Source organism: Sinohyriopsis cumingii, chromosome 2 (genome assembly GCF_028554795.1).
Source record: "Sinohyriopsis cumingii isolate HCF-2022 chromosome 2, ASM2855479v2, whole genome shotgun sequence".
Taxonomy (NCBI): Eukaryota; Metazoa; Mollusca; class Bivalvia; order Unionida; family Unionidae; genus Sinohyriopsis; species Sinohyriopsis cumingii.
Window position 1 is genome coordinate 67,870,630 of NC_142962.1, and position 26,640 is coordinate 67,897,269.

The window sequence follows — 26,640 nt, forward strand, 5'->3', positions numbered from 1 at the left end:
CATTTTGTTTTAAAAGAAAAATGTTTGATTGGCCGGTATTTGTAAAAACTATAGTAATATCAAATATATTAATAAAAGAAGATATTATAAGATATCTTTATTTCGTGAAACTGGCACTTTAATCGCATATGAATTCATATCAAGCCCTCTCTCTCTTTATATATATATATATATATATATATATAACGATTATCAACAGTGGCTTGAGATCGGGAGAAACAAAAGAAACGTATGGCAAACTGTTGTTTCAGTCCGTTTTACAGCCAAAGTACCAAATACACATGCATGCATATACACCCACCCACAAACAGTGTCTGTCTGCCTGTCTGTATCTCTGTCTCTCTCTCTCTCTGGCGCTACAATAATCCATTTACTTCATTTGATTAGGGCAGGTTTGGTCTTGTTTTGCTTTCTAAACGTTGAGGTGAAAAAAGTATTTTGGATTCTAACCAGTTCATATAGATTTTGTCGGACATAGGTACGATAAAACGCCTCAAACAGAACGAAACTTTATAAACCTCGGCCGTTCACAAAGGCTGAAATGCTGATGTACATCGGTGTAAATAGCTTTATGTCAACATCTAACCTGACGAGACCAAAAGGCTTACAGCAGCATTGACACACAAATAAACTCCTTACAACCTGTACATAATTTATTAAGGTGTCGTATTCAATCAGATATTAGTAATCATATTAGGGTGAGATTTTTTCCCCTTTCTATTAAAAGCAACCCAATTATGTTTCAAAATAAAGAGCTTATTTCCGTAATAACGTTCCTTCAACAGACTTTTATGAATGGGTTTCCTTAAGTTGATCGTTTCAAAGATTATTTCAAATGAATTGTAAGAAAAGTCTGAGCTATACTGAGAAACCTGTATCGATTTTTTTGTCGGCTTATACGGCATTAAAGTCTGAATACAGGTTTGTACGTGCAAAATTTAAGGTAAAGTGACTTGTTTACTTTTTGTTAAAGGGATCTTATCTTATTGAACTCTCACATATTTATTTTTAAATGGCCAAAGACAACCGATTGATTCCAAATTGCCAATAATGTTGAGCTTTTGATTTTGGGAAATTATAGGTACATCGTTCATGATTTTAACATGTTGTTTTGTGCTGCGGCATGTGAATTTAGTATAGAAAATTAAATTTTGGTGAGTTACGGATCAAAGAAATTACGGCAACAAGTATGGAATTATATCTGAAGATCTTTTGATCTGTTGCTTAAGGAACCAACTTACATATAATCACTCACTTTTGAATTTCAAACAGCTAACAACGTGTTTGTTCTGTTCTTTATCTATTCTAGAAAAATCTACTCTGCACAATTTCTCGCCCAGTGATTTAAAATAGTAGCCCTCTTTGTTGCTGTGATATTGATCAAATTACTACACCTCTGGAGGATACACCTTTATTGAAATTAAGATTTACCACTGTGGATTCAAATGGCGAACGAAATACTGGTCGGAGCTGCCGCAGCTGGTAACGTGATAACGCTGATACTTGCCATATCGGCTATGGGAGTTCCACGATGGATCGACTATTCCACAACCAGTGCATTGGGTACAATACATATATATAGAGGCTTCTGGCAAAAGTGTGTAGAACTGAATAACAACGTTGCCTGCAGAGAGATACAGCATACGGACAAGAAAGGTAAGGGAGGGCAGAAAAGGGGTGTGAGTGTGCATCAAACAATCATAATTTTCTACATTAAAGAAATTAATTTACTTTAATTGTACTAGAAGAGTTAACACAACGTTTTCTATAAGATTTTGATGTTAATATGCATTTTTTTTTTGTGGAAGATGCCTGAAAATCTATGGAAACTACCAATTTCGGATGTGCCACAATTTATATTGCACTTGCCTGAAACGGATGTTGAACCGGGCAGTTTAGAGTAACATGCCCAGTGCGGCACTGACACACTATCTGAGCCACTAAACTTGAAATTCCTATTATTCACAGTAACGAGTCATACGAGTAATATTCAGAAAGTTTTCAATATTAGTGCCCCTCACAACAAAGTTCATTATTAGTGAACAATGTCTCAGTTTAGCCTTTCAAAGTACTTACCATGCACCCTTGTATATTTTCTCAGTCTAATTATCCTAATATTAAATGATCTGGAATTTTATTTTACAAGTGATACATTCTGCGGACTACATTTGGTTCCTTGTTTCCAGGTCAGTTTATGTACAGTTTTATCTATATCTCCGCATTACACGATAATAATAACAACAAGTCCCCCTCCCTCGTGATTTTCTTTAAAAATGTGCAAACTCCATAATAAAATAGCCATTTGAAGTTAAGACAATGTAATTGCACAGATCTTCCTACACTCCAATACTCTCTCATTTTGCCGAAGACGGTATATGTCAGGCTTTACAAGCCAATCTTCAGAATTTATTTCATTTCGCTCCGATAACATGTTCCAGCAGCTGTTAAAGGTCAGGGTCATATGACGTGCAGGTGATATCGCTAAAATGGACACGAGTTTCCTTTTGAAAGATCCAAATGTGCAGAAAGCAAGAAAGACGAGTGCCATAATAAAATTTGCCATATACAAGTGTCATATTAAAAACAGGGATAGCCTGGTTGAAACAGCATCAACCATTTGGTTTAAAATTAAAAACATAACTATAAAAGCTCCTTAGATAACTGCCTCCTTTAGCTGGTAATAAGAATGGCAAAAACATACTTACAGTTTTAAATCCTGAATTTCTTCAAAATGTACTTTCTTAGTTCTGCAAATCCGAATTACATGAGCCATGTCTTGGGTTCTCAAGCTTGATTACACATTTCGAAATTGTACTGTAATTTCGACTATATTCCAAGTGCAATTACATCCTCCTTACAGCACTCAAAATGAAATAAACATTAAATTCAATAGCGTCTGTTTGATAATTGCAATTGAAAGACTTCATATTTCCCACACAATATGATTTCAAATATTCAATGACAGAACAAAAACACAATAGCAAGATGTCAACAAGTTTCTCCTTCGCTGCTTCAGTGCGATGTATTTCATGTAGAATTTGCACAGATGAATCCAGTCCATAATCACGAAATTTCGTAGCCTCGACAAAAGTACCAAAATCAATTCATTCCAGATCAAATGGAAAAGTTGTTGCAATGCATATTCATTCACAATATGACTCCAAATTTCATTTTTAAGAATACCAAAACGACATTTTATTTCGAAAGTTATGTCTAGCGCGCGACCTAAGTTCAAATTTATATGGGCGGAGTTACGTGCGCATTAATAATGTTGTTGTTGTTGTGTAATGATGAATCTGCGCTTGTGTATTTAATTTGGAATACGACATACAGTCAGTTACTTTATTTCTTGTAGTGTATTTTGTTTATACAATTAAGCCTATGGTAGAATACGAAAAATGAGCGTATGATGAAAAGGTTACTGCATTTTCATGGGAAAATATGAACTCGTTTTGTCGGATGGATATATTGCAGTCTCAAGGTCCGAAAAACTCGTTCATATGTTTCCGACACAAATACTGTAACATATAATTACTGCATAAAAATGTACCCTATTATCTAACGAAGCCAGATATATGTATTCTGTCGTAGAGAAGAAAGTAAATATAAAGATTAAATGATCAAGGTTGGGTATTTATGGATGTGTAAATTGTTACCTAATCACTCACAAAGTAAACTTAAAGTCCTTCGGACTTTATTTGTGAGTGACTAGGTGAAATTTGCACATCGATAAATCCATCCATGATCATTTAATCCTATAATATATTAAAACCCAGCTGAAAACTAATTTCCGTTATAACATAAATATCTTCATCAATTGTACTTGTCACAGCAGCTGCTTCCCGCTGACCAGTCGCTGACAAAGATCTTCCAGAACATGAGTCATATTCTGTGTATTTGCAATCATCTTGAAAATGATGAAACCACCTGGAAAATATAGGATATGACGAAGAATTGCGTCCGCAAGCTTTATACAAGCCGGCCCTAATATCAGTCAGAGAGTATTGTATGGGTACCGGATTTTAGTCTGTTTTTAGCATAGTAGCATCCTTCTCTGACTTTGTTGCGTCACTTTTATTTACTTATGTTGGGTCACACGCACTAATCTGCATTTGTCTAGCGTGCTGCAAGTGCAGAAGCGGATCATTATGTAGACAGTGTTGTGTCTATCGATTGGCTTTTAATTTATGAAGAGGTTTAAAGAAACAAAGTAAAGCAATAACAACATAATCAGAACCTTAAAATATCCCTCATATATGCAGATAACACGTACAGTATTCGCCAATCATCTCCTCTTAATGCACAGTCAAACGCAAATATTGTATCTGCTATAAAAAGTAAATTATTATATTTTCGATGAGTAAGTTATCATACTTACTGGCATTCTTGAACAGCGTAGTTAGTTAATTTGGAACACGGAATCTGTTTAAATCACTTGGTTTAGTTAGTTAATTTGGAACACGGAATCTGTTTAAATCACTTGGTTTAGTTAGTTAATTTGGAACACGGAATCTGTTTAAATCACTTGGTCTTTCATCCTCACTCTTATCAACATACAGACTGGGTAATGACCTAGTCAGACTGTGCTGCAGCGCTAGACTGTGTATAGTTTTACTTAACCAGCCTAGCTTGACCAGATCTTTCTTTAAGCCTCGTGTTATGTGAGCCCAATAGTGAACATGACGGAATGGGTTCCATACGTAACAATGGCTGTTTTTTGTGTCATTTCATGTTCTGGCAGTCTATCGAACAACCCTCAGTGCGCTTCTTTGCAGATAGTTACAGTTTATCTTGGATCGCTCCGGTGGCCTATGTCATTAGAGAGTCCGACGCGGATGCGGTATGTCGAGGGTTCCGACCCTGACCGACTCATACCAAACATTTCTACAAACTGTACCTGCAGTTGCCTCGCTTGGTGCTCAGTATTAAGAGGTTAGTTATTAGGACTAGTTAGCCTGGTGTCAAGATCATGTGACTGGGTGGGACATGATGCTACATGTCTGTGGCTTGATGCCCCAGTGCTAGACATTACTATAAACTGCCATACTGCATACATCGCAGCAATATGAAACAAATGTTAAAGCTACGTTAAAAATTCAAAAACACACAACACACACTGAGTTTATGTCAGGAAAATAATTGTATTTGGCTCTGGTACAAAAGTAGCACCACTAGATACTAGCAAAATATAAAGTTAATATTCGCCTTTAAAAAGGAAGAGGAACTTGGTTGATGTATCCGTACCAAAAAGCACTGTATTTGTTAAAAGTGGATTTTTCGTCACACAAAGTGCATTGAAGATAAGCTTTCAAAAAGTAAATGCCATTTAAAATGCCCCCTCTTAATTTATTAGCAATACTGACCATGCAGAGACATCTTTCTCGATAAATGCTAAAATCAAAGAAAAAGTTACACATTTTGTTGATAGGTATGCTTCAGTTGTGAACTTTTTCCTCGCTTAATATTACAAGCATCGACAAAAGCCGTTAACACCGAAACTTATCAATATAAACTATCACCAGTTGTTCAAACCTATAATCATTTCTTCAAATAAAGGGACATAACATGAAACGTCTTATTACTTGGTCTGCAAACAAGTGTGTTGTCGGTGGCTATTGGATATTTTAGAATGATTTGAGCCGGTGAAGACCTTTTAACCTTGTAGTATGTGTGCCTAACTCTGATTCGAGAGGACTCTAGTTTATTCTCAGTGGCGGATATAATTTGTCCTTTCCTGTTTCAATGCTAAGTTGAAAATTACAATAAATACAGGGCCATGTCTGTTTTGTTCACTTACAATAACGAAATTTAATGACGATACGAGAAGACTCGTTAAATGGTAAAATGTAATTGTGTTGACAGCGAAGTTAATGTATCTGTGATGCATGATGGAAAATGACGATGCTTGTGAACTTTGAGGGAAATTTGCAAATTTTTACTGACATTAATACTTACACTAGAAATAAAATAAATGCTTAAATATGTAAATCGAGTGTTCCTGCCTTGAACACATGATGGGCAATACATTACGGCCAGTATATCTGGTGGAGAAAGAAGAATTAAGGACCCATGGGAAGTTACTGGCGAGTTTTCCCATGCTAACGTTGGCCACGGGCTTGGCCACAAAGACCATATTGCAACACAAAGGCTCAAAGCATCGCTGTACTTAATATTAAATTCAAAGTTGATTTTTTTGTTTGTAGCTTTGTCTTGTCTGGTCTGGATGAAATACTATCTTTTAAAATAAAAAGATATACTCAGTATCATCTTTTCAAATAATCCTGAAAGAGAACTACTCTATGATATGAATTAAAAATATAAAATATAAAACTGTAGAAAACTGTTTTCTTTATAAATACACAAGCTACTGATCTATGATGTACTTGTAAAATATGTGGGTTGCATAGATAATCAAACTTTCAGATTTGAAAAATTGCGACGTAGTTTTTAAGTTCTATAAATATCGCACAGGGAATCCGTGTGTGTGTGTGTGTGTGTGCATGTATATTCAGGTGTTACTGTAGAAGCTCTATTTTAAGTATTGTAGGTGAAGGTATGAAAATTGGTTTCTGACATCAAGGCCAGGATTATAACACGTATAAGAGGATTTTGGGTTACACTCTTTGGAGTAACCTAAGGTTTGGACCCAGTGGGGATGCTGCCCCTGGGTCTCAACTTGGAAACTGTCAAGATTCGTACCCGATAACCATATATAGGTTTCCAAGGACATGATACGAAATCAGACAAATATAATACAAACGATGGGTCATGCCTCTAAGGTTGGGGACTTGCCCCTGAGTCATAGCTAGAAAACACATGAGATTCGTGCCCTGATAACAATATTGGCTGGAGAACATTAAACGAAATCAGACACATGTCCAGTACAGACCCTGGTTAATGTGACTAGCTCCTGGGTCATAACATGGACACTATATAATATTTTGAAGAGGCATGAAACAAAATTAGACATATATCAAGCACAGACCATAGGCCGTGTCCCTAGGGCTGGGAACTTGACCCTCGATCATAACTTGGAAACTGTTAAGATCCCTTTCCAAGAAACATAAGAATCATATATGTTTAATGGGTGTGATGGGATAAATGCACTTGTATGTCCGATACATGTAACGGGTCATATCCTTGGAGTGGGGGACTTGCCCTTGACAAGATTCGCCCCCATAACCATATAGACACTAACTCAATAAAAATAGATCTCAAGTTATATTCTGTATCTCAGTTTGGATTACAATGAACTTCGTATGACTGTAATGAATCATTTTGTATGTAACAATACAAGTGACTCACTTATATGAAGAAAAAAAAATGTGGAATAAGTGTGATTTTATTGTTGTGTAATTTTGTAGAAAATCTTTAAAATTATTCTGTTTGTAGGTTTAATGAAACTAGCCTATTGGCTTGAAGATACTTAATAAATTTACACTTCTGAACTGCGTGATCTGTTGCTATCATATCATTAAGGTTATATTCACAATTCAAGGTAACGCTGGTTTTAACTCTGAAAGCGATAGAATTAATGACATAAACATTGGTAAACTTTTACATATATATAGTACAAGGTTATCTAATTTACCATTTTGATGGTTTTAGTTTCAGCATCAAAGATGGACAACCCTAGATTTATGTGCAGCTGTAACTCATACAGTTTTAAACAAACTATTAGACAAAACGTAATATAGCTTATACATCATAACGTCATGTTGTCACGTACCATCACGGACCTATGTTTAAAGACCAGGTCTCTGGTCAATATAAGTCAATATAATTTTTTGTGTCCACGTTCTTATTCAGAAGCTATTAAGACAATGTGATGGAACCTCTTACCCTGTAAAATCATAGATGTATATTGTACATATCATTGGTATCAATAGCATGGCCAAGTAAGCAAGATCAAGATTAAATTAAACATTAACCAGTTATATAACATTGCTATTGATTATGTCACATAATTGGTTCAAATCTAAAGTGCACGGATAGAGATCTCTAATTTATATTTCCCTGGATGTGACCCTGACCTTGTGTTCAGTCATATCCCCAGTCATCAAGATCAATGTTACAAACAAGGGATAGTGTTTACGTCAGAGGCCTGTTCATTGTCACCCCTTATCATGCAGCTTGACAGGTTTTTATTAGTTTATAGGACAACGTCATTGGTAACGAAAATTTCACGAGTTAAGCATGTAATGTGCTGCGCGTTATTTGCGTTATTTCAAGTATCAAGGTTGTGTCACATCTCACCGTTTTGGTGTCACATTCCGATAAATTTGTATATTTTACATGGAATTCTATAGGCTCCTACTTACTGATAGGCATACGGCTAGAGAGTTTATATTAATGTGAACATTTTGTGTTTTTGTGTATGCATGCCTTGGCACCATTTGTTCCAGAATCTTCCTAAAACATTGTCCTTCAGATTATAGCCGTATGAGGTTAAGAATATATGAAACTGAATGACAGGAAGATATGTTAATTGTTTGAAAATATGTGTTATTGACACAAAGTCAGGTACCTAAAACTCCTTATATTACATACATATCTACTTATTGCCACAAACCCATGTACCTAAGAACTCCTCACAGGGGGAATAGGCAAAGCAAATTAGTAGTGTTCCGGCTACTATAAACTTGATCGAAACTCAGGCGTGGCACGTACAATTGCTATCACTATTTATTTATTATCTGTTCTGCATGAAGTTATGGAGTGACATATCTTAGTTTTCCATAACAACCAGATCACAAATATTCTTGACATTAATGATATACAGTCATATTTGACTTTCCAGGGGTATTTTAGGTATGTTTTAGTTCTCACATCTCCAAAATGTACACTGATCACATTTTAACCAATGAATTGAAGAAATGATTGCATGGCATGATGTACAAAATAAAAATGTGTGATTTTTTTAAAATGGCATCCAGGTGAGAAACATAATTTTAAAATCTTCTAAAACGGCTTAACTTAATGTTATAACATATTTTGGAAATATTCCGTATGAATGTTCTTGTCAACGTTGTTTCTTATAGCCTCCACAGTAAACTTTCGAGTCTTACATCAACCAGATGGACACCATTTTGAATTCTAGAAACTGCTGTGGTAATTTAAATCAAACTTTATAATTGCAAAGGAAAACTCTCTCATTTTCACATTGGAGATCAAGTTTAATGTAACCTGATGAAAATGCATTTGAACCTACTTTTAACCTGCAAATTGCTGTTATGTATAACTTTCAGCTAAATGTAAGCCTGGTGAAATGGTGGGTTATGGGATATTTTTTTTACATATGTGTGCCCATCTATATGTTTACTTCGTCCATGATATCCTGTGTGTACCCATCTATCTGTTTACTTTGTCTATGATATCCTATGTGTGCCCATCTATCTGTTTACTTTGTTCATGATATCATATGCATGCCCATCTATCTGTTTACTTTGTCCATGATATCCTATGTGTGCCCATCTATTTGTTTACTTTGTCCATGATATCCTATGTGTGCCCATCTGTCTGTTTACTTTGTCCATGATATCTATCTTACACTACATTACTAAGTAACATCAAATTTGCACACAGGGTGAACTTGGAGTAAGCAAGTATTGTGTACCAAACTGGATCACTGTGATTTACTTTCCAGAATTTACTGCCATAAAAGACATGACTGAACTATGTCTGGGCTCTCATTCTACTGAATAATTATCTGTTGCCACCAGAGTTAGATTGAAGTGACTTAATTTTCAAAATGCTGTATATTAAATTGCTTTAAAATTGTGTGCATCCATCATATCTGGCTATAACACCAATATCGTCAAACATGTTTACATATACCTTGCACTTTGTTTGCATATTGGGACGAATTTATGATGCACACATAACTGGGTCACTATATCCTTTTTTCCATAATTTATGAGTAATTAAAACATTTTGAAACCATGATATAATGGTAACACCATCTTACTATAACCAAACTTCTACTGAAAGTGCAACTTAGGATGACCATGATTCAAACTGAGATTGGGACATTATAACACACTTTTCAGATTTGTTTCAAAATTGCTGAGAAAAAAAATCAGCAAAAGGGAGTCTTTTATTGTAAACCATTTATTGCGAAAACATAAAAAAATACACTTTCACGATGCCCGCCTGCCAACTGCACCGTAGATAACCATCTTGATGCGTCACGTGACCATATTACGTATAGTAAAGCTCGATTCTAAGATGAGAAAAATATTATCTTACCTCAAAACATTTCTTTAAATGTCATTTACAGCCTTTTGTATTGAACACAAGCCTAATTTAAAATTTTTGTTCGCCATTTTGAATGAAGCAGAGAAAAATAAAATTTATAAAAAATTATAGAGCAGTGCTCCTTTAGGACCGACAAACCTTATGCTAGGAACATAAACTTCCTTCACAACATATATTTCTGCACTGGTGGCAATTTTACTTTTAATTTTAAATAATTTTATTTATATTTTACATTTATTTAACAGCAAGCACGATCACAGTATGGATGTTATGGACACATTGTACATAAATACCTTATGGATGTTATGCAACAGACGTTTGCTATTATGGACACATCGTGCATAAATACCTTATGGATGTTATGCCACAGATGTTTGCTATTATGGACACATCGGGCATAAATACCTTATGGATGTTATGCCACAGACGTTTGCTATTATGTACACATCGGGCATAAATATCTTATGGATGTTATGCAACAGACGTTTGCTATTATGGACACATCGTGCATAAATACCTTATGGATGTTATGCAACAGACGTGTGACATTATAGACACATCGTGCATAATTACCTTATGGATGTTGTGCACCAGACGTGTGCTATTATGAATACATCGTGCATAAATACCTTATCGATGTTATGCAAGAAAGTTTGATATTATGGACAGATCATCCCTTATTACATTATGAGTGTTATGCAACAAAAGTGTGATATTATGGACAGAACATGCGTGATTACATTATGGTTGTTATGCAGCAAAAGTGCGATATTATGGACACATCATGATATAACTTCGTTGTGCCACTAACATCATATATGATTACATTATAGTTGTTAGCAACAGAAGGGTGATATTATGGACGCAGTTACGTCCCTCTTGGAAAAGAATGATGTGAATATTCTTACGTCTTATTCTATTGATATTTTTTTTTCTATTACAGACTTTGAAGTTGCCACCATTGTCATGATGGTCTTTGGGATGGTCGCTATTTTGATTGCTTTCTTCAACATGATCGTATATCCTGGGAAGGAAAATGCCAGAAGACGGGCGGCATTTGCATCTGTGGTAGCTGGTGAGCAAAGGAAATGAACAACGCATTGTGACATTTCGAATGATGTACTAAGCAGCAGGGAGGGCGAATCCTACAAGTTTTCAGGCAAAAGGGAGGGCGAAATAAGCTCTTTATAAAACCGCGAGGACGCTTCGTTGTAAACACAATTGTCGCCGTCGTTGCTGCGTTTTGTTGTCGTTGCCCTCCCTACTGCTTCCTGTGTCCTTTTTTGAAAACCAATGTGCGAAAAATTATCCAAAAATTTTATCTAACCCGACTCGATACCGTGTTCGAGGATCATGTAAATTTATTGCTATAAATCCGTGCGGGGTTGACTGAGCCTGACTAAATAAATTTCTAAACTTAATTATGTCCATATCACCGCTGCACCGAGTCTGATGTATATTTCGTAACGTGTGTGTATCAACTCCGTTAAACACAGCAAGAATATTACAGTTATCCCTGATCACTTTAGGAATTTGGGTATATCGTTGGGTTACATAAATCACATCAGTGTTTTTGTGCCTGCCTTTGGAAAATATCCTGGCAGGATTTGATTGTTTATCCAACATCACATCATCATACACGACTAAATTATTAATGAATCCATCAATATCATCAATACTTGGCGCTTCATTAATGTCAGTTATAAATTCAATAACATCATCGCCGTTTTCATTTAATGATTTGCACTTTCATTAAAATCTTTTAACACTTCGTAGCTTCGTTGATCGTCTACACTTGGTGCTACCAAATACAACTTGTCCCACTTTATCCACTTCATTATTAAATTAAATAACAACTGTATCTTACCACTCCCAGATGGGCCAATTATAATCATACGAACAGAATTTGGTAGCGCTGCGTGATGCTTAACTGGTTCTCGTTTCCTTGTAGCAGAAAAGTCAGTGATCTCCATTAGAATAATATAATATAAATGATGATTTATATTGTGTAAAATGCAGGGCGCGCACGCCAACAAGTGATCTAACAACCATTACAACAAAAAATAAGAGATCTGCGGTTTCGGGCAAGTGTGAGCGATGCGGTAAAAAAAGTTTAAATTTATTCCCAGTGGCAAGTCGGCGCCAAAACCAAAGTCGGCGCCTAAACCAAAACCAAAGTCAAGTAAAAAAAAAAGGAGGTGATATTGCCGCCAAGTTAGCAAAATTATTAGGGGCTCCGTGGGCGAAATATCCAGCAGAAAAACATCTCCCAGGATATAATTACTGTGGTCCTGGAACTCGACTTGATATCAGACTTGATGACCAAGATCGACCAAAACCCGGAGAAGAACCAATAAATGCTATCGATAAAGCGTGTCATGCGCATGATGTGGCTTATAGAAGTAAAAATCTACAAGATAGGCATCTCGCAAATGTGGAATTAATTCACGGGCTAAATTCTATTACTGATAAATCTCTCAAAGAAAGGTTAGCCAGTTGGTTAATAAAGTCCGCGATGAAAGGTAAATTAGCGCTAGGCGCTGGTAATTAATTATAATGGAGTCGATTTATTATTCCCTAAGATGATACTGGAGGGGTAGCGCAGCAATTAGTAAACTTGCCAGTGCAGCAAAAGTCACACGTGATACTGCAGCAGATTGGTTATCCAAACAGGCAATATGGCAAATTTATCTACCGCGTCCTAGAAAAATTAATTTTGCACATTTTGATGTTAGTGTTCCTAATGAAGTTCATCAAGCTGATATATTATTTCTACCACATGATACCGTTCGTCGTCGAACATATAAATACGCGTTAACTGTAGTTGATGTTGCAAGTAAATACAAAGATGCAGAACCGTTAACGACTAAAACAGCATCTGAGGTTGCTTCTGCTTTTGAACGAATTTATCAACGAGGTGGTCTACGATGGCCAAATCTATTACAAGTTGATCCTGGCAGAGAATTTCAGGGTGTAGTATCATTGCTGATGAAGCAACATAATGTAACCATCAGACGAGGGCATACTGCAATTCACCGTGATCAGGCAATTGTTGAACGATTTAATCGAACACTTGCCGAGCGGTTATTTGGGTATCAGTACGCGAAGGAATTCGTTCAAGACAAGAGATCTCGCGAATGGGTTGCAAGATTACCAAGCGTGATAACTGCATTAAATAATGAAATAACTAGAACAACCAACATGAAACCTATTAACGCAATTACCAAAAAACATATACCCGTACGACGTGATTTTCCAGCGCAACCAATACTGGGCAATGTCACTGTGAGATATTTATATGAACCAGGTGAACTTGACGGTGGTAAAATAAGAGCGACTGATCCTATCTGGAGCATCACGACACACAAGATATCTAGCATAACTAGATCTACTGGTAGACCAGCAATCTACAGGCTGGATTCAACTGCTCCTCAACGTGGATTCACACGTGAACAATTACAAGTAATTCCCGAGGACACACAATTACCGCCCAAATCACTTAACTAGCGCCACGACTTCGATTACACTCAAGACAGGTCAGCATCACATTTTGTCGTGTAAGACCGCGACTGTTACCTTTTCTATCTACGGTGAATTGTCTTGGACTCAAATACTGCCACAACATTATACAATTACAGCTCGCACAGTGATTATTCTGCTGTTGTTTCAGTGTCATGATAAATTCAACATCGAGGTCGAAATCGCGATTATATTTTTTGTCACTCGGTTTGTAACCGGCTAATTTTTTTCTTATTATATCACTGTTGTTTTCATTATTATCAGCCATTGAATCTTCCAAGACAATTCTCCGCAATTGAGATATTCTTCTGACTCGAGACACTGACAAGTAAATTAAGTTTGACCACTCGATTCGATCATCAACAATCCAAACAACTGTATCAGAAATAGTTAGTCCTTGAGATGAATGTATCTTCATTGCGTATCCTAGCGTCCACGGGGATTTGTTCATTTTTAGTGCATCTTCAACAACACTGACATCAACTGTGACAATATCATTTAATACTAAATTCTGTTTCTCTGTTTTCCCAGGAATATCAACATTTATATTTTGTAGTCGTGTATCAGCTGGTCTATAACACAATGGCACTGGCAACATTGGAAACTTCTCCCGTTGCAGTGAAAACAATTTCATCTGATGTGTGTCTGACTATCTTTCTACTTGCCACTATCAAGTCGTTTGGTTTCCACGTTTTCCAAAAGTCGCTCATTGAAGTCTCTCAAATTATTTCGCGCATAATTTCACATTGAATTTTATTCGGTTGTAATCTGATTAATGTTTTAAATTCCTTCAACGTTGCATCAAGAGATCTATGCTCATCAGACACTTCTTCATAATAATCAACAAAATCTTTTAACCACAAATGCGGAGATGGACCAACAAAAGGTGGTGGCTGACCGTGATCGCCGCACATTATCACAGCTGTATTTTTTGTTAGCAGCCAATCGAAAAATGTTTTTAATATATCTAACGACACTGTGTCTATTTCATCCCAAATAATATTCCGCGGAATATATTTTGTTCCCATTCGATCTGGAGTCCACACACCACCGCTGTATTTGAAAAAGCTGTGATAAGTACAAGAATTGACTCCTCGTTGTTTCATCTCCCTGGCAAGTCTGTGTGTAGGTATTAGCACAATCATATCTGAATTTCGAAATAATTCAATCGCTCGAGTTGTCTTACCAGACCCACCCGGTCCGTTCAAATAAACGGTTTTGTGTCTGGTGATTGGATCATTCACAGACGGCGCCAACGACACTTCTGATAATTCTGATTTGCAATAATTATCCTTAATTTCAACAGCAGCAGATTCACAATAACAATGTAACATTTCTTTTTTTATTCACCACGAACTCCATGATTCATCGTTGCTTACAGCCAGTGATTCTGAATATCTTTTATCGATATAAAATGAATCCGTTGCAACTCTAACTGCAGTGTCGGGAAATCGATTTATCATTGATAGCAAATTTATAGAAACATAAGCCAGCATCGAAAATCTTAAATGTGTGTATTGAGGTGATTATCCATTAATATAACTTACAATTGTGCCCAACCGTGTTCCGTCGGACAAGAAAGCGTACTCCCGATTACAAAATATATTTCTCGCAGCGGCATCAGCAATTATAAAACTTAATTCAGTATCATCCATAATCAATCGTGAGTGATGTCGTTTATGATCATATGCACCACCTTGAGTAAATTTACCGATTATTCTTCTACCGAGATCTTTTGCTGTTTTTTCATTATTGCTGAGTTTAATTTTAAGAATATTAGAAGCGTTATTGTTAATGACGTCCATGGTCAAATGGGGACACTCTCGTGCATATTCTTCAATGACTTCATCGAGACTGATACGCTCAAGTGTTGGTAACCAAACCGAAGTCTGCGGTCGATATGATATAATTGCTTCACTGACCGTCAACGATAACAGTATTCGGCTGTCAAGCATATCCCGCAATAACACTATTGGTGCCCAGCGTTTCTCTGAGAAATGTCTGCCAATCCAAACATAACAAATCGGATGAAGTTTTTCAGCTAGCGCAAACGACGTTACACGAGTAAATCCTGTCAGGTCAAAATCGGGTAAAGGACCATTTATAGCAACTCGCGTCATCGAGTTCGTGGGATGTCCAAATCTTCTAAAATACCCACTACACTCGCCCATCCCAAGAAAGCTTCCCGGATAACACGCAACCATGTCCACGGAAATGATATCCTTGTGGTCATACTTGGTATTCCACAAACCGCCGTGTCCACACTCGACACAACTCGATTGTATATTCTCTAGAAACTTACTTCGGGTTGGTCTCCACGAATTTCTCTCTGTGACAGTATGGGCAGCAACTGATGGAACTGTAAAACAATTGGTTAATAACTGCTCAGTGTTTTTTGAATATTTCTCTGCGAGTTTTTTTCATTTGTTGTTGCAGAAATACCGTCCGGTATAACTCACCGTTAGATTTTACAAATTGATCATACTCGCCATCTTCGGAACTTTTAAACAACCACATCGACACATTTTCGTTTTTGCTTATCTGTTTAATAAAATCAGATATATTTCTCGAATAATATTTCACAACACGATCCCGCGGAAATATCGTAACTGAGTTAGTCCAAGCGTGAGCGTTATTATCAATGATATTTATTGGAGCTCCGTTCCGATTATATTTCGATTTGTATAATACTTCTTCTGTTGTCGTTGTTATGGTTATGGGGAATCTTAATGCTTTTTCTAGCTCGGCAACATCGTTTATTGACGCTCCTGTATCCTTGACTTTTTCAGCCCACGCTGCTATCTTGGAACGTCTTAGATCAGTTAGACCGTTTCCGAGCATCGCATTTTTGAAATGTTCCATTACTCGCTCGGCTGCACAATTCAGCCTTGAGAATCTCATTGGGGTGAGTTTATTGATTATTTTTTTTTATCGGATAGATTCCATAAATGACCGCGGTCACAGGATCCGCTCGAGTGTAATATGGTTTATCAATCCCAGTCAACATTCCTGGTTTGGAATCTTTACTTAACAGAACGGTTTTTTCATTAGCAAGGACAGGGTCATTTTTGTCACGGATAATCCACGTATCGGAATCATCTTGCACAATAAACTTTATTCCGAAAAAATATTTCTGATTATCAAAGAGGTAATCGATACTTGTTTTCGCTCGTGCGTCATTCATTGTAGCGTCCTTGACAGAGTCAGTGTCGCGAATAATTTTAAATGTAGACCATACGTGAGATGCGCCGTCGTTACGAAATTCTTTTTTGGCATTCCTGATAATATCAAACAGATCAATCAGGGCTCGTCTCCGCGAGTCAGGGGTTAGTCTGTCAAGATCGAATCTAGAAGCTTTCCAGGGCTTGATTGCAGATAATCTTTCGAGCTTCTCCATATTATATTTAAGACAAACATTTAAATAAGAAATATTATATATATATAATGAATCAGTGCAAGTGGCGTAAACTTGGATCTGTAACTCCTTGTAATAAATCCTGCAGAAAAGAATTCTGCGGGGAACATTCCCAAAGCATCCGAAGGGGGAGTTTAGAACCAATACCCTGCCTGCGATGTGGCGTTGGGGTAGGGGGTAAAACACAGTTATGTGCAAGTTGCGGGGAAAAGAGATACCGTGAACTTAAAAGATATTATAACAAAAAAAAATAACGATGTTGCGCTAAAATGTGAGCGCGATTATTTAACTAAGTTTTCAGACAAATTATAAATTAGACAAATACATTATTATATAAATGAGCCAAGAATTTGTCCCACATCCTATCATTAAGAATTACGAAGCGAATCGTGAGGGAATAGTCAGAAATTGCAGGTTGAAAAAACCAGTTGGTGTTGTTAATAATTCTGGTTATCTAAGATTCAACACTGGGAATAAAAACTATTATAATCACAGGTTCGTGTTCGAGTGTTTCTCATTTGCGCGAATTCGGAATCTGATATTACTGTATCGTCGAGACTTGATGATATCAACGACGACAATTTCGAGTAGGCGCTCGTGGCAGCGTTGTTTAACTTTTCATACTCGTGCAATTTTGTTAACGCGCATGAAGATATTTTTTTCGCGATAGTATTAGCAACTCCTGCAATTGTCGTTGATGTTGAAACTGTAATTGTGACCGCGATTGCAGTTGTCACTGGTGTTAGAGCTGATAATAATACTCTCGTAGATGCAACTATCGCGTATACTGAATACACTATTGTGTCTAGGATGATTACACGCCGCTTGTATTTTTTTACTTTTATTGTACATTCGTTAATGGTATTTTTTAACTCTGATTGCCATTCGCGTGCTTGATCGTACCTATATACCTATATTGCTGAGCATCCAGTGTTGTCGTTGATGCTGACTTATTTTTAACGCCATTTTATTATTTACGCAGTAACCAATTGAGGCGTTTCAGCTACAAATTCCAAACACCACCAGTAAGATGTTACGGTTAATTTCTTGTCGGCGGATTCCAGTATAAATGTTTCTTCGGTTCCCTTGTTTAATATGATAGTTACAACCCCGAAAAACTTGTCAGTGGAATGTCGCCAGGGGTATGTTGTGAAGATTTCAAATTTAGCGGCACTGAACACAGACAGCCTGTATACTCCAGTGACTGTTGCTGTATATTTGATAGTATTATTTTGTTTAGACCATGTTGCAAATCCAGATGATACCGTGTATACTATGTTGGTAATATACCCGGCAGTTACTCCAGATGGGATTTTAATCAAACTGGCTTTGTTAACGATCTCAGGAATCCCACTGTGTTTGTTTGATCGTGTCAATGTTGGTCTTGATATCAGAAAGCTTCATATCAACGGTGTGCGGAGTACCAAAGAATTCCTCTGCGGAGATTTGTAAACGCGTTTACGTGAACATCATACTCGGCCCGCAACGTGGATAGTTTACCGTCAACGGTGTCAACATAATTTTTGTCGCGGCATCTTCCGGGGATGTTGGATCTCTTAACACGTTTATTTTGTTTCCGTTCATGCTGAGTTCACCTGTCATTGTGTCACCGGTCTTTTATACGCGTTCCCCTGCAGCTTTCTGCGTATCGTCTCGCAGCGCCGCAATTGATATCAGCGAATCTTTGATTTTTCTGCTATCAGTGAACACAGGGATGTTACCCGGAGTAGCTCCAATAACCCTACGAATTATTTCATGCCATTTGATATCGCTGGTTTTTAGTTTTCCGTGTCGGTCCTGAAAAATAACAACCTCATCTGGGTCTATCCCAGTCAGACTTAAAAGATTATCGATTTCATCTTTGGTTGCATATTTTGATAAATCCACGTCGGTGCGCTTCACTTTTCTGTTGAGAAGAGATCTTCCGTAAATATCAACCATTATTTCATAGGAAACTGTTTAAATCGACCCGTGGTGTTTGTGTTGGTAGCGTTGAGTACCAAACTTTTGTCTTTGACAGGGGCATGTCTCTTGTATATTTGAGGAATTCAACTGGCGGTGCTAACCCATACGAATCAAAATAGATAATTCCACGTGGATCGATCGCGTAAGCAACCCAGTGAGTTCCTGGACCTTTACTGTTATCAAGATTAATAATTCCGGTTTCTGGATTATTCGGTTGTTGTGGTAACTGATCTCTCATAAAGACGCCTCTAAAATTTTTTATATTTAATTGTTTAACAGCATCGAGTAAATCAAAATTTGACATTGGTGTAAAACCTAGAACCGTTTTGGGTACCATGATGGCGGAGTTCCTGGAAGTCTTAACCCGCGTCCTTTTTTGTATCCAGATCCTTTGGATCCACCAGTTGCTTTCTTTAATGCCATTCCAGCAGCGGTTCCAACAGCTCCTAACGCGGCGGCCTTAGTGACAGCTGGGGCAGCAGCAGCTATCAGTGCTGGTATTGCAGCGAGAAGAGGAAAGAGACCAGCGGTTTTAATCATGTCCTTGACGGCCTTTGGAGCGAAATCAAGTTGGGTTCCAGTTTTCGCTTGCTTCGCTTTATTGAAATGTTTCAGTTGGGTTTTAGTCAGCGATAACTTGTTTGGACCACCATTAGCGATTTGATCATTTTTTAGTGTTATCGTTACCCCACATGCGCTAGCGTTTTTCGATTGTAATTTTTTCATCTGACCAGGAATCAGAGTGACATTAACGTGACTGTATGACATTTTATTTAATACGAGATTGCTCTAATTGTCTACATGTTTTCTACTGGCGCATCAACGATTCTCATTCGGCCACTAATACCTTCGAGTAACATTGCTTTGTCACTGAGGATGACCGCGACTGCTCTATAGGGACCATAAACAATTGGAGGACCATCCGCGAGATTTGGTGGGGCACCTACGCGAGCTCGAAAGTGTATATCAACGACAGATTGTTTGGATAAATCAAGATGCTCCAGCGAAAAGTAATAAATCGGGTACAAATTTGTAAAATCAAACTGCGATATTTGCGTTCCAGTATCTATATTTGTATTACGCAACAAGAATGTCAGCCAGCGATGATATGCGCGCGCCACATGATTATTTGTAAAACTTAATGATATATCCTCAGACGGTTCTTGATGCCCGTTTATCTTCAACGAAACCTCGGTAACGTCGAGTTTGTCAAATATCATATGCGAACGTTCCTGATTATTCAGTCGACGATTATCCTGCAGCGCAATAACAATATGTCGTTTCGCAGAAACCCCCTGTTGGGATGCTATATGCCAAGTAAACACATCTCTGACGGAACTTTGAATGGCGTCTGTGGTTACTGTAAACCACGATAACAACGATTTACCACCTTGATTCATAAAAGAGAGCAATCGCGGCTCTTCTGTGACCGATGCAGTTAATACCGGCATCCACAGTGAAAGTTTCGTTATTCTTACCATACCAACATCGACACCAGCTCCTCGCCAGATCGCTTCACTGTCATCATTTTTTCTTACGAGCACAACTGTGTGTTTAGCTCCAAAGATAACTTTTCTAATATCTCTGCAAAATCCGAAGATGTGCGAGAGTGGAATCGCACACGAAAAATTTCTTCGTGTTCCTGACAACATTGCTTGGCGTGTTGCAAATCCTAAGTTGTAAGTCGTGTTAGCACTCATAACTACCGGCCCCACATCTGCGTCATCAGCGCCACCGCCACTGACCTTTTTTGGTCGTCTCATAGTATACTGAATATGATCAGCGCTGTCGGTAATATCTTTGGCAAACATCATTGATGGACCAGATGATCTTGTAAAGTCGTCAGAATATCTCGCTAGACCAATTATTGTTGTGGCAACATCGACATCGTTCTGAATCGATTCGATATTTTTTCCATCAATCATGTAGGTGGCGCTACTAAACAATGCCATAATTCCGTTATTGACAAAACCAACTCATATATTAGGATCGTATGCAGTATTATCCGCCTTTACAAGTTCACCTTCTGCTTCAATAAACGCCTCACAGGGCAAGAAATATCTACTTGTATCATGAACTTGAAGTTCGATACACCCTCGTTGATTTGGCTCTCGTGCGTCATAGGAATAAAATTGATAATCACGCACTGATTTATCTTTAGGGACCGTCTCATCTATATCAAATGCTGGGTCGGATATGCGTTTGAACATTTTATACTATTGCGTATTTTTCCAAATGGTGATTATCTTCGTCGCACACGAAGTCCACTTCCTGCTATCAAATTTGCTGTGATATTTCTTTGCGCGTCAGATTCCTGATTTATCAAGGACGCTAGTTTCTGATTTGCAGCCTGATTTATCACCTTACTAACATCCGCGGGCATAATTTCGGTACTTGGTAATTTCACCGGTCTTTGAGGTTTACGCATTAGTCGCGCTAGTCTTTCTTTGATTGCCGAGAGCGCCTTACCAGCAGCACTAACAATTGCACCAGGAGCTTTTTCACTAACAACATTAATGGCTTTCATCGATAATTGTTTTGCAAGAGGACCCACTTTTAGTGCCAATCCTGCAAATAATCTTTGAGTCACATCGCCAAGTCCGTCTCCGTAAGCTGCTCTATAGATTGGTAATCGTGAGTTTACTGCTCTGATCTGCACAGGTGTATGTCTGTTATATATGACCATGTTATGTTATTTGTTGTTATGTATCTAATTTCTGTGACTTTAGTCACTATAATAATCAACAAGTTCATCGACGAGTTCTTGGTACATGTTAGCATCCATAACACCGCCTTGAAATAATCGCCGACAGATATCAGCGGCTTCATTAATTATTTCCGGTGAGTTGTTTCCAGCGCGTTTTCCTCCGATGAGAACTTCTAACCGCGACACGTCATTGAAGATATTATCACAACAGGGACTTCCAAAACCCTTGCCAGTAGGCGGACTTTGTTTAAAGGCTTTCACATCCTCTCTAAATTTTATATACTCAGGAGTTTTTTTTAAATCAAATTCTAATTTTGATAAGCCTTTGGAAGCAAGATATAATGCATTAATCCAAGAGGCAGATGGTATGACATTAACATATTCAGGTTTTAGATATTCTTTTCTATAACCACCTGCAGCTATCCTAATTAATTTGTTCCGGTCAGCAAAAATGTCAAGAGCTTCTCTAGTGAAAAAATGGCTTACAGAGTATGTTTCGGGGCCTTGCGGTGGAGACAGAGTCGGAACCGGTGGGGCTAAAGTCGGAGGCGGAGGTGACGGAGGTACATCTATCTCTGCGTGTGGTAATGTTATTGCTTCTGGTGGGTTTTTTTTGGGTGGTCTTCCTCGTCGTTTTTTCTCTATCTGTTGCAGCGGCGGAGGAAGTGAAAGGGAAGGTTCTTCCTGATGTTTTTTTCTTTTTTTTATCCTTCTCTTTTTGTTTCTGTTCTCGTATTATTTTTTGCTGTTCCTGTTTTTCCGCCAGTTGCTGTTGACGCATCACTTTTTGCTGTTCTTGTTGTGCCGTATTAAATCCTTCCACGGCAACCAAATAGTATGGATAATTAAAACATTTTTTATCTATCTTTTCAACATCCTTATTTATTTTATACTCCAAACACTACGGGGTATATTTTTAGAATGTTCAGGTTTTAAAAAATCACCTCTGTGCTGATAACTAATGGCGGAAAATTTACCAAAGTCAGCGGCTTCGACGACAGATTCTGTGTTATATTTTTTAATTTCTTCTATACCCGCTTCAATAAATCTTTCTCTAAGTTGTATATTTTTTGTAAGAGTTTTTTTTTAACAGGTTGTGCAGCAGCGGGTTGTTCTCTTAATACTTGAATAAGACTTTTTCCTTCTTCCTCTGGTCCGCTAATAGCAGTTAAAACTTTTTCAGTAATTGCAGTGACAGGTCTAAATAACCCTTTTGCCTCAGCTGCACATCTCTTTTAAACCTTTCCTTTACAGGTATCTATTTTTTAAGTGCTTCTTCTCGCTCCCTAGCTAGTCTAGCTGTGTAAGATTCTGAGTGTACCATTATTTGGTATAGTAATTTTTAATTTATTTTCTCGATCGGGTTCGTACATCGGTTTTCGAGAAAGGACATAGGAAGCAGCAGGGAGGGCAACGACAACAAAACGCAGCAACGACGGCGACAATTATGTTTACAACGAAGCGTCCTCGCGGTTTTATAAAGGGCTTATTTCGCCTTCCCTTTTGCCTGAAAACTTGTAGGATTCGCCCTCCCTGCTGCTTAATATTTTTGTTTTTTCTTAAGTGCAGAGTAAATACTAGTATGAGATATTCTATATTTCTATTCTAGTTAAAACGTCTTCAGTTAACTCTTTTTACGGTCTCCTGAATCACTTGTTTCTTCATTATACCAGTTATACTATGATACAACCTCATTGTGCCACTAACACTATGATATAACATCATTATGTCACTAACACTATGATACAACCTCATTGTGCCACTAACACTATGATACAACCTCATTATGTCACTAACACTATGATATAACGTCATTGTGCCACTAAGACTGTGATATAACCTAATTATGTCACTAACTCTATGATATAACGTCATTGTGCTACGAAACCTATGATATAACATTTTGGTGCTGCTAACACTATGATACAACTGCATTGTGCCACTTACACTGTGATATAGCCTCACTGTACCACTTACACAGTGATATAGCCTCATTGTGCCATATACACTGTGATATAGCCGCATTGTGCCACTTACACTGTGATATAGCTTCATTGTGAGACAAACACTATGATATAAACTCACTATCACTATAACTTAAAATGTGGAGTATTGATCTTAATCGTACCACCATTAACTTATATTGCAAATAAGGTATATCGGTTCGTATATAACTCTGAAATTACCAATCATATACTGGGAGCAATCCCTTTTGTTTTGGTAGTTGACACTATTTCGTTAACTCATTCCTCTGTTGCAAACCCATATTAGCAGTTTCAGCTATGATATTCTCAATATTTAGGATTCAAAATTTATAAGGTATAGTAAATGAAATGTATCAAATAATATTCTAGTTTAAGCACATCAAATGATTTGACAGTCAGAAAAAGCCACCAGCCTCAACTTGGACGCTTGTAGCTTGCATAAAGTGTTCGTCAACCGCCACTTGGACGCTTGTCGCCTGCATGTAGAGTTCGTCAACCGCCACTTGGACGCTTGTCGCCTGCATGTAGAGTTCGTCAACCTTTACTTACATACTTATCGCTTGCATAATTTAGTTATAGTCGTACGTCATCATTAGATACAGACTCATACAAAACACAATACAAATCTAATTTCTTTAAATAAATTGATTTTAAAAAAAGAAATTTAATACGTTCATCAAATGTCACAAATTAAATGCTTGTTCAATATTTGTTTCAGGTGCTTTCTTTCTGATTGCCGTCTCTATCTACGGTGGAATGGCGAAGAAAGAGTTTGGCCTGACTGTTGGAGAATATTACGGCGCTTCCTTTGCTTTAGCTATAGTCAGTCTTCTCTTCTCCTTAATAAATGCCATCATGTTTACTGTAACATTAGACTATATTCCATGGATAAAAGACGGATCATGATGCAAGATGGGATCAGACACGTTACAAAATAATGACGTGGTAGGATCAATGCCGAAATCATAGTAAAGATCTTCGTCGAATAAATGAAGAATATGTTCTTAAGTACTCTTCGTGGAAGTTGGTAGTTCGTCGTCTTGAATAATGTCCGTTTAAACTAGTATATATGGAAAACAAGAGATTCAGCATTCTGTTCCAATTCAGACCAGGCGTCAGCGGGACATATTGCATCTTAGAAATAACGTTAATATTAGATATATTTCCGTTTTTAACTCCACAGTCTTAATTTCACCACTCTCTCCCGTACCTTCCATCAGACTAATGGTGACAACTTTACGAGGACCTAAGCACATACTATTTCCACTCATCTTATACACGCTTCGCTCTCTACATACGAATAGCATTACTGTGAATTTTTTTTATAGCACAAGCACACATCATCTAAATGTTGATATGTTCGGACACAACAGTCTACCCGTCACTGATATTACATGCGTCCTAAGCACTGCAGAATTTATATATATATATATATATATATATATATATATATATATATATATATATATATATATATATATATATAAATCCAACTCAGTCCAGTTTCGCGTAGTTCTCAATCTACATCCTGATAAATGTAAGTACACGTCATGATTCAGTTCAAATAAATTCAACTCTGATTCAATATTCTAATAAAATTCACTATCTATAGGTTATGATTCAGTATTCCAATAAAATCCACGATCGACAGGTTATGATTCAATAGACGTCCGGCCCACATGTTATGATTTCCGCAAAATTTTGCCCTTCAGTTCATTACAAGCTTACGCTTACATATCTGTGAAATTCTATCACCGTAGTAGGGAAATGATAGAATATGAGAATGGGGGAAATTCATGTATATATATATCTCTCTTTGTCTCTCTGTCTGCATGGTTTATGTTTTGCTGGTACCATGGTTAGTGTATATAGTAGACTAAGGATATAACGGCTACTAAATGTATATATCAGTCATTACTATATGATCAAGAGAAATGCTCTGTGTTCAGTTCAAGTCTGTTTTAGTGTGTCTTCTTGTTTTAAATTAAAACCATTTTCCTAATCGATAAAATAAAATGGAACTATTAGGTAAAAATATTGATAAAACACGCCACGCCACGACATGTTCGTTAGGCTTAGTGTACCAATCATACAATGGCACCGTTTTTTAACTTACTAGTAGATATTACTGTACTGGGGTTGTTTATTTATCCGACACAAAATACATTTATTTCCATCCATTGTCATGTACAACTCTTTACTATGATAGACCTATGGTCAACTAACAACATACGCGCAGTTTACAATTATCGCTTATACATTCATTTTGCGAACAAACTATTAATAAAACAAAGGTCGGATTGTGTCAAGCAGGTATGAAATGAAATTAAGAAAAGCTTTTACCTTTATGGTATAACGGTACCAATTGCGCAAGACCAGGTGGGCGGAGCCTAAGGTGTAGGGAAGATTGCATTCAGAAATAAAGAACAACATTAGCTGTGATTGGTGCATTATGTAAGAGTTATACTTTCTGTTAGGCTTAAAAAAATGTGTAGCCTCTTGGCAACATGTGAGTGTATGTTAATTTCTATTTAGATTATATTTTGTATTTTTTATGATTTTTTTAAAATATGGTACACATGGCTGAAAATGTGCCTGTTGTGACTAGATAACTCTCACCCCTGTCTAGTTCCAGTGGAGTTATCTCTCTTAAATGCAATGGAGTACCTGGTTCTGTCATTGTCAAATTGACAATCTAACACTGCTCTCTAGAAAAGTGTGTGACATGCATGCTAAAGTAGGATAGAAAATATATTTATTTCCCCAAACATTAGCATTAAGGTCTATGGAAA

The 26,640-nt window shown here is 37.2% G+C and overlaps 1 protein-coding gene across 1 annotated transcript; it reads left to right on the plus strand.

The window, feature by feature from the left end:
* Nucleotides 1-1,070: 1,070 nt before the first annotated feature.
* LOC149805090 (uncharacterized) lies at nucleotides 1,071-26,640 on the plus strand. The gene is made up of 3 exons (XM_089935831.1): nucleotides 1,071-1,656; nucleotides 11,201-11,332; nucleotides 24,567-26,640. The coding sequence occupies exons 1-3, from the start codon at nucleotides 1,446-1,448 to the stop codon at nucleotides 24,752-24,754; spliced, it is 531 nt and encodes a 176-aa protein (XP_089791957.1). The 5' UTR covers nucleotides 1,071-1,445; the 3' UTR covers nucleotides 24,755-26,640.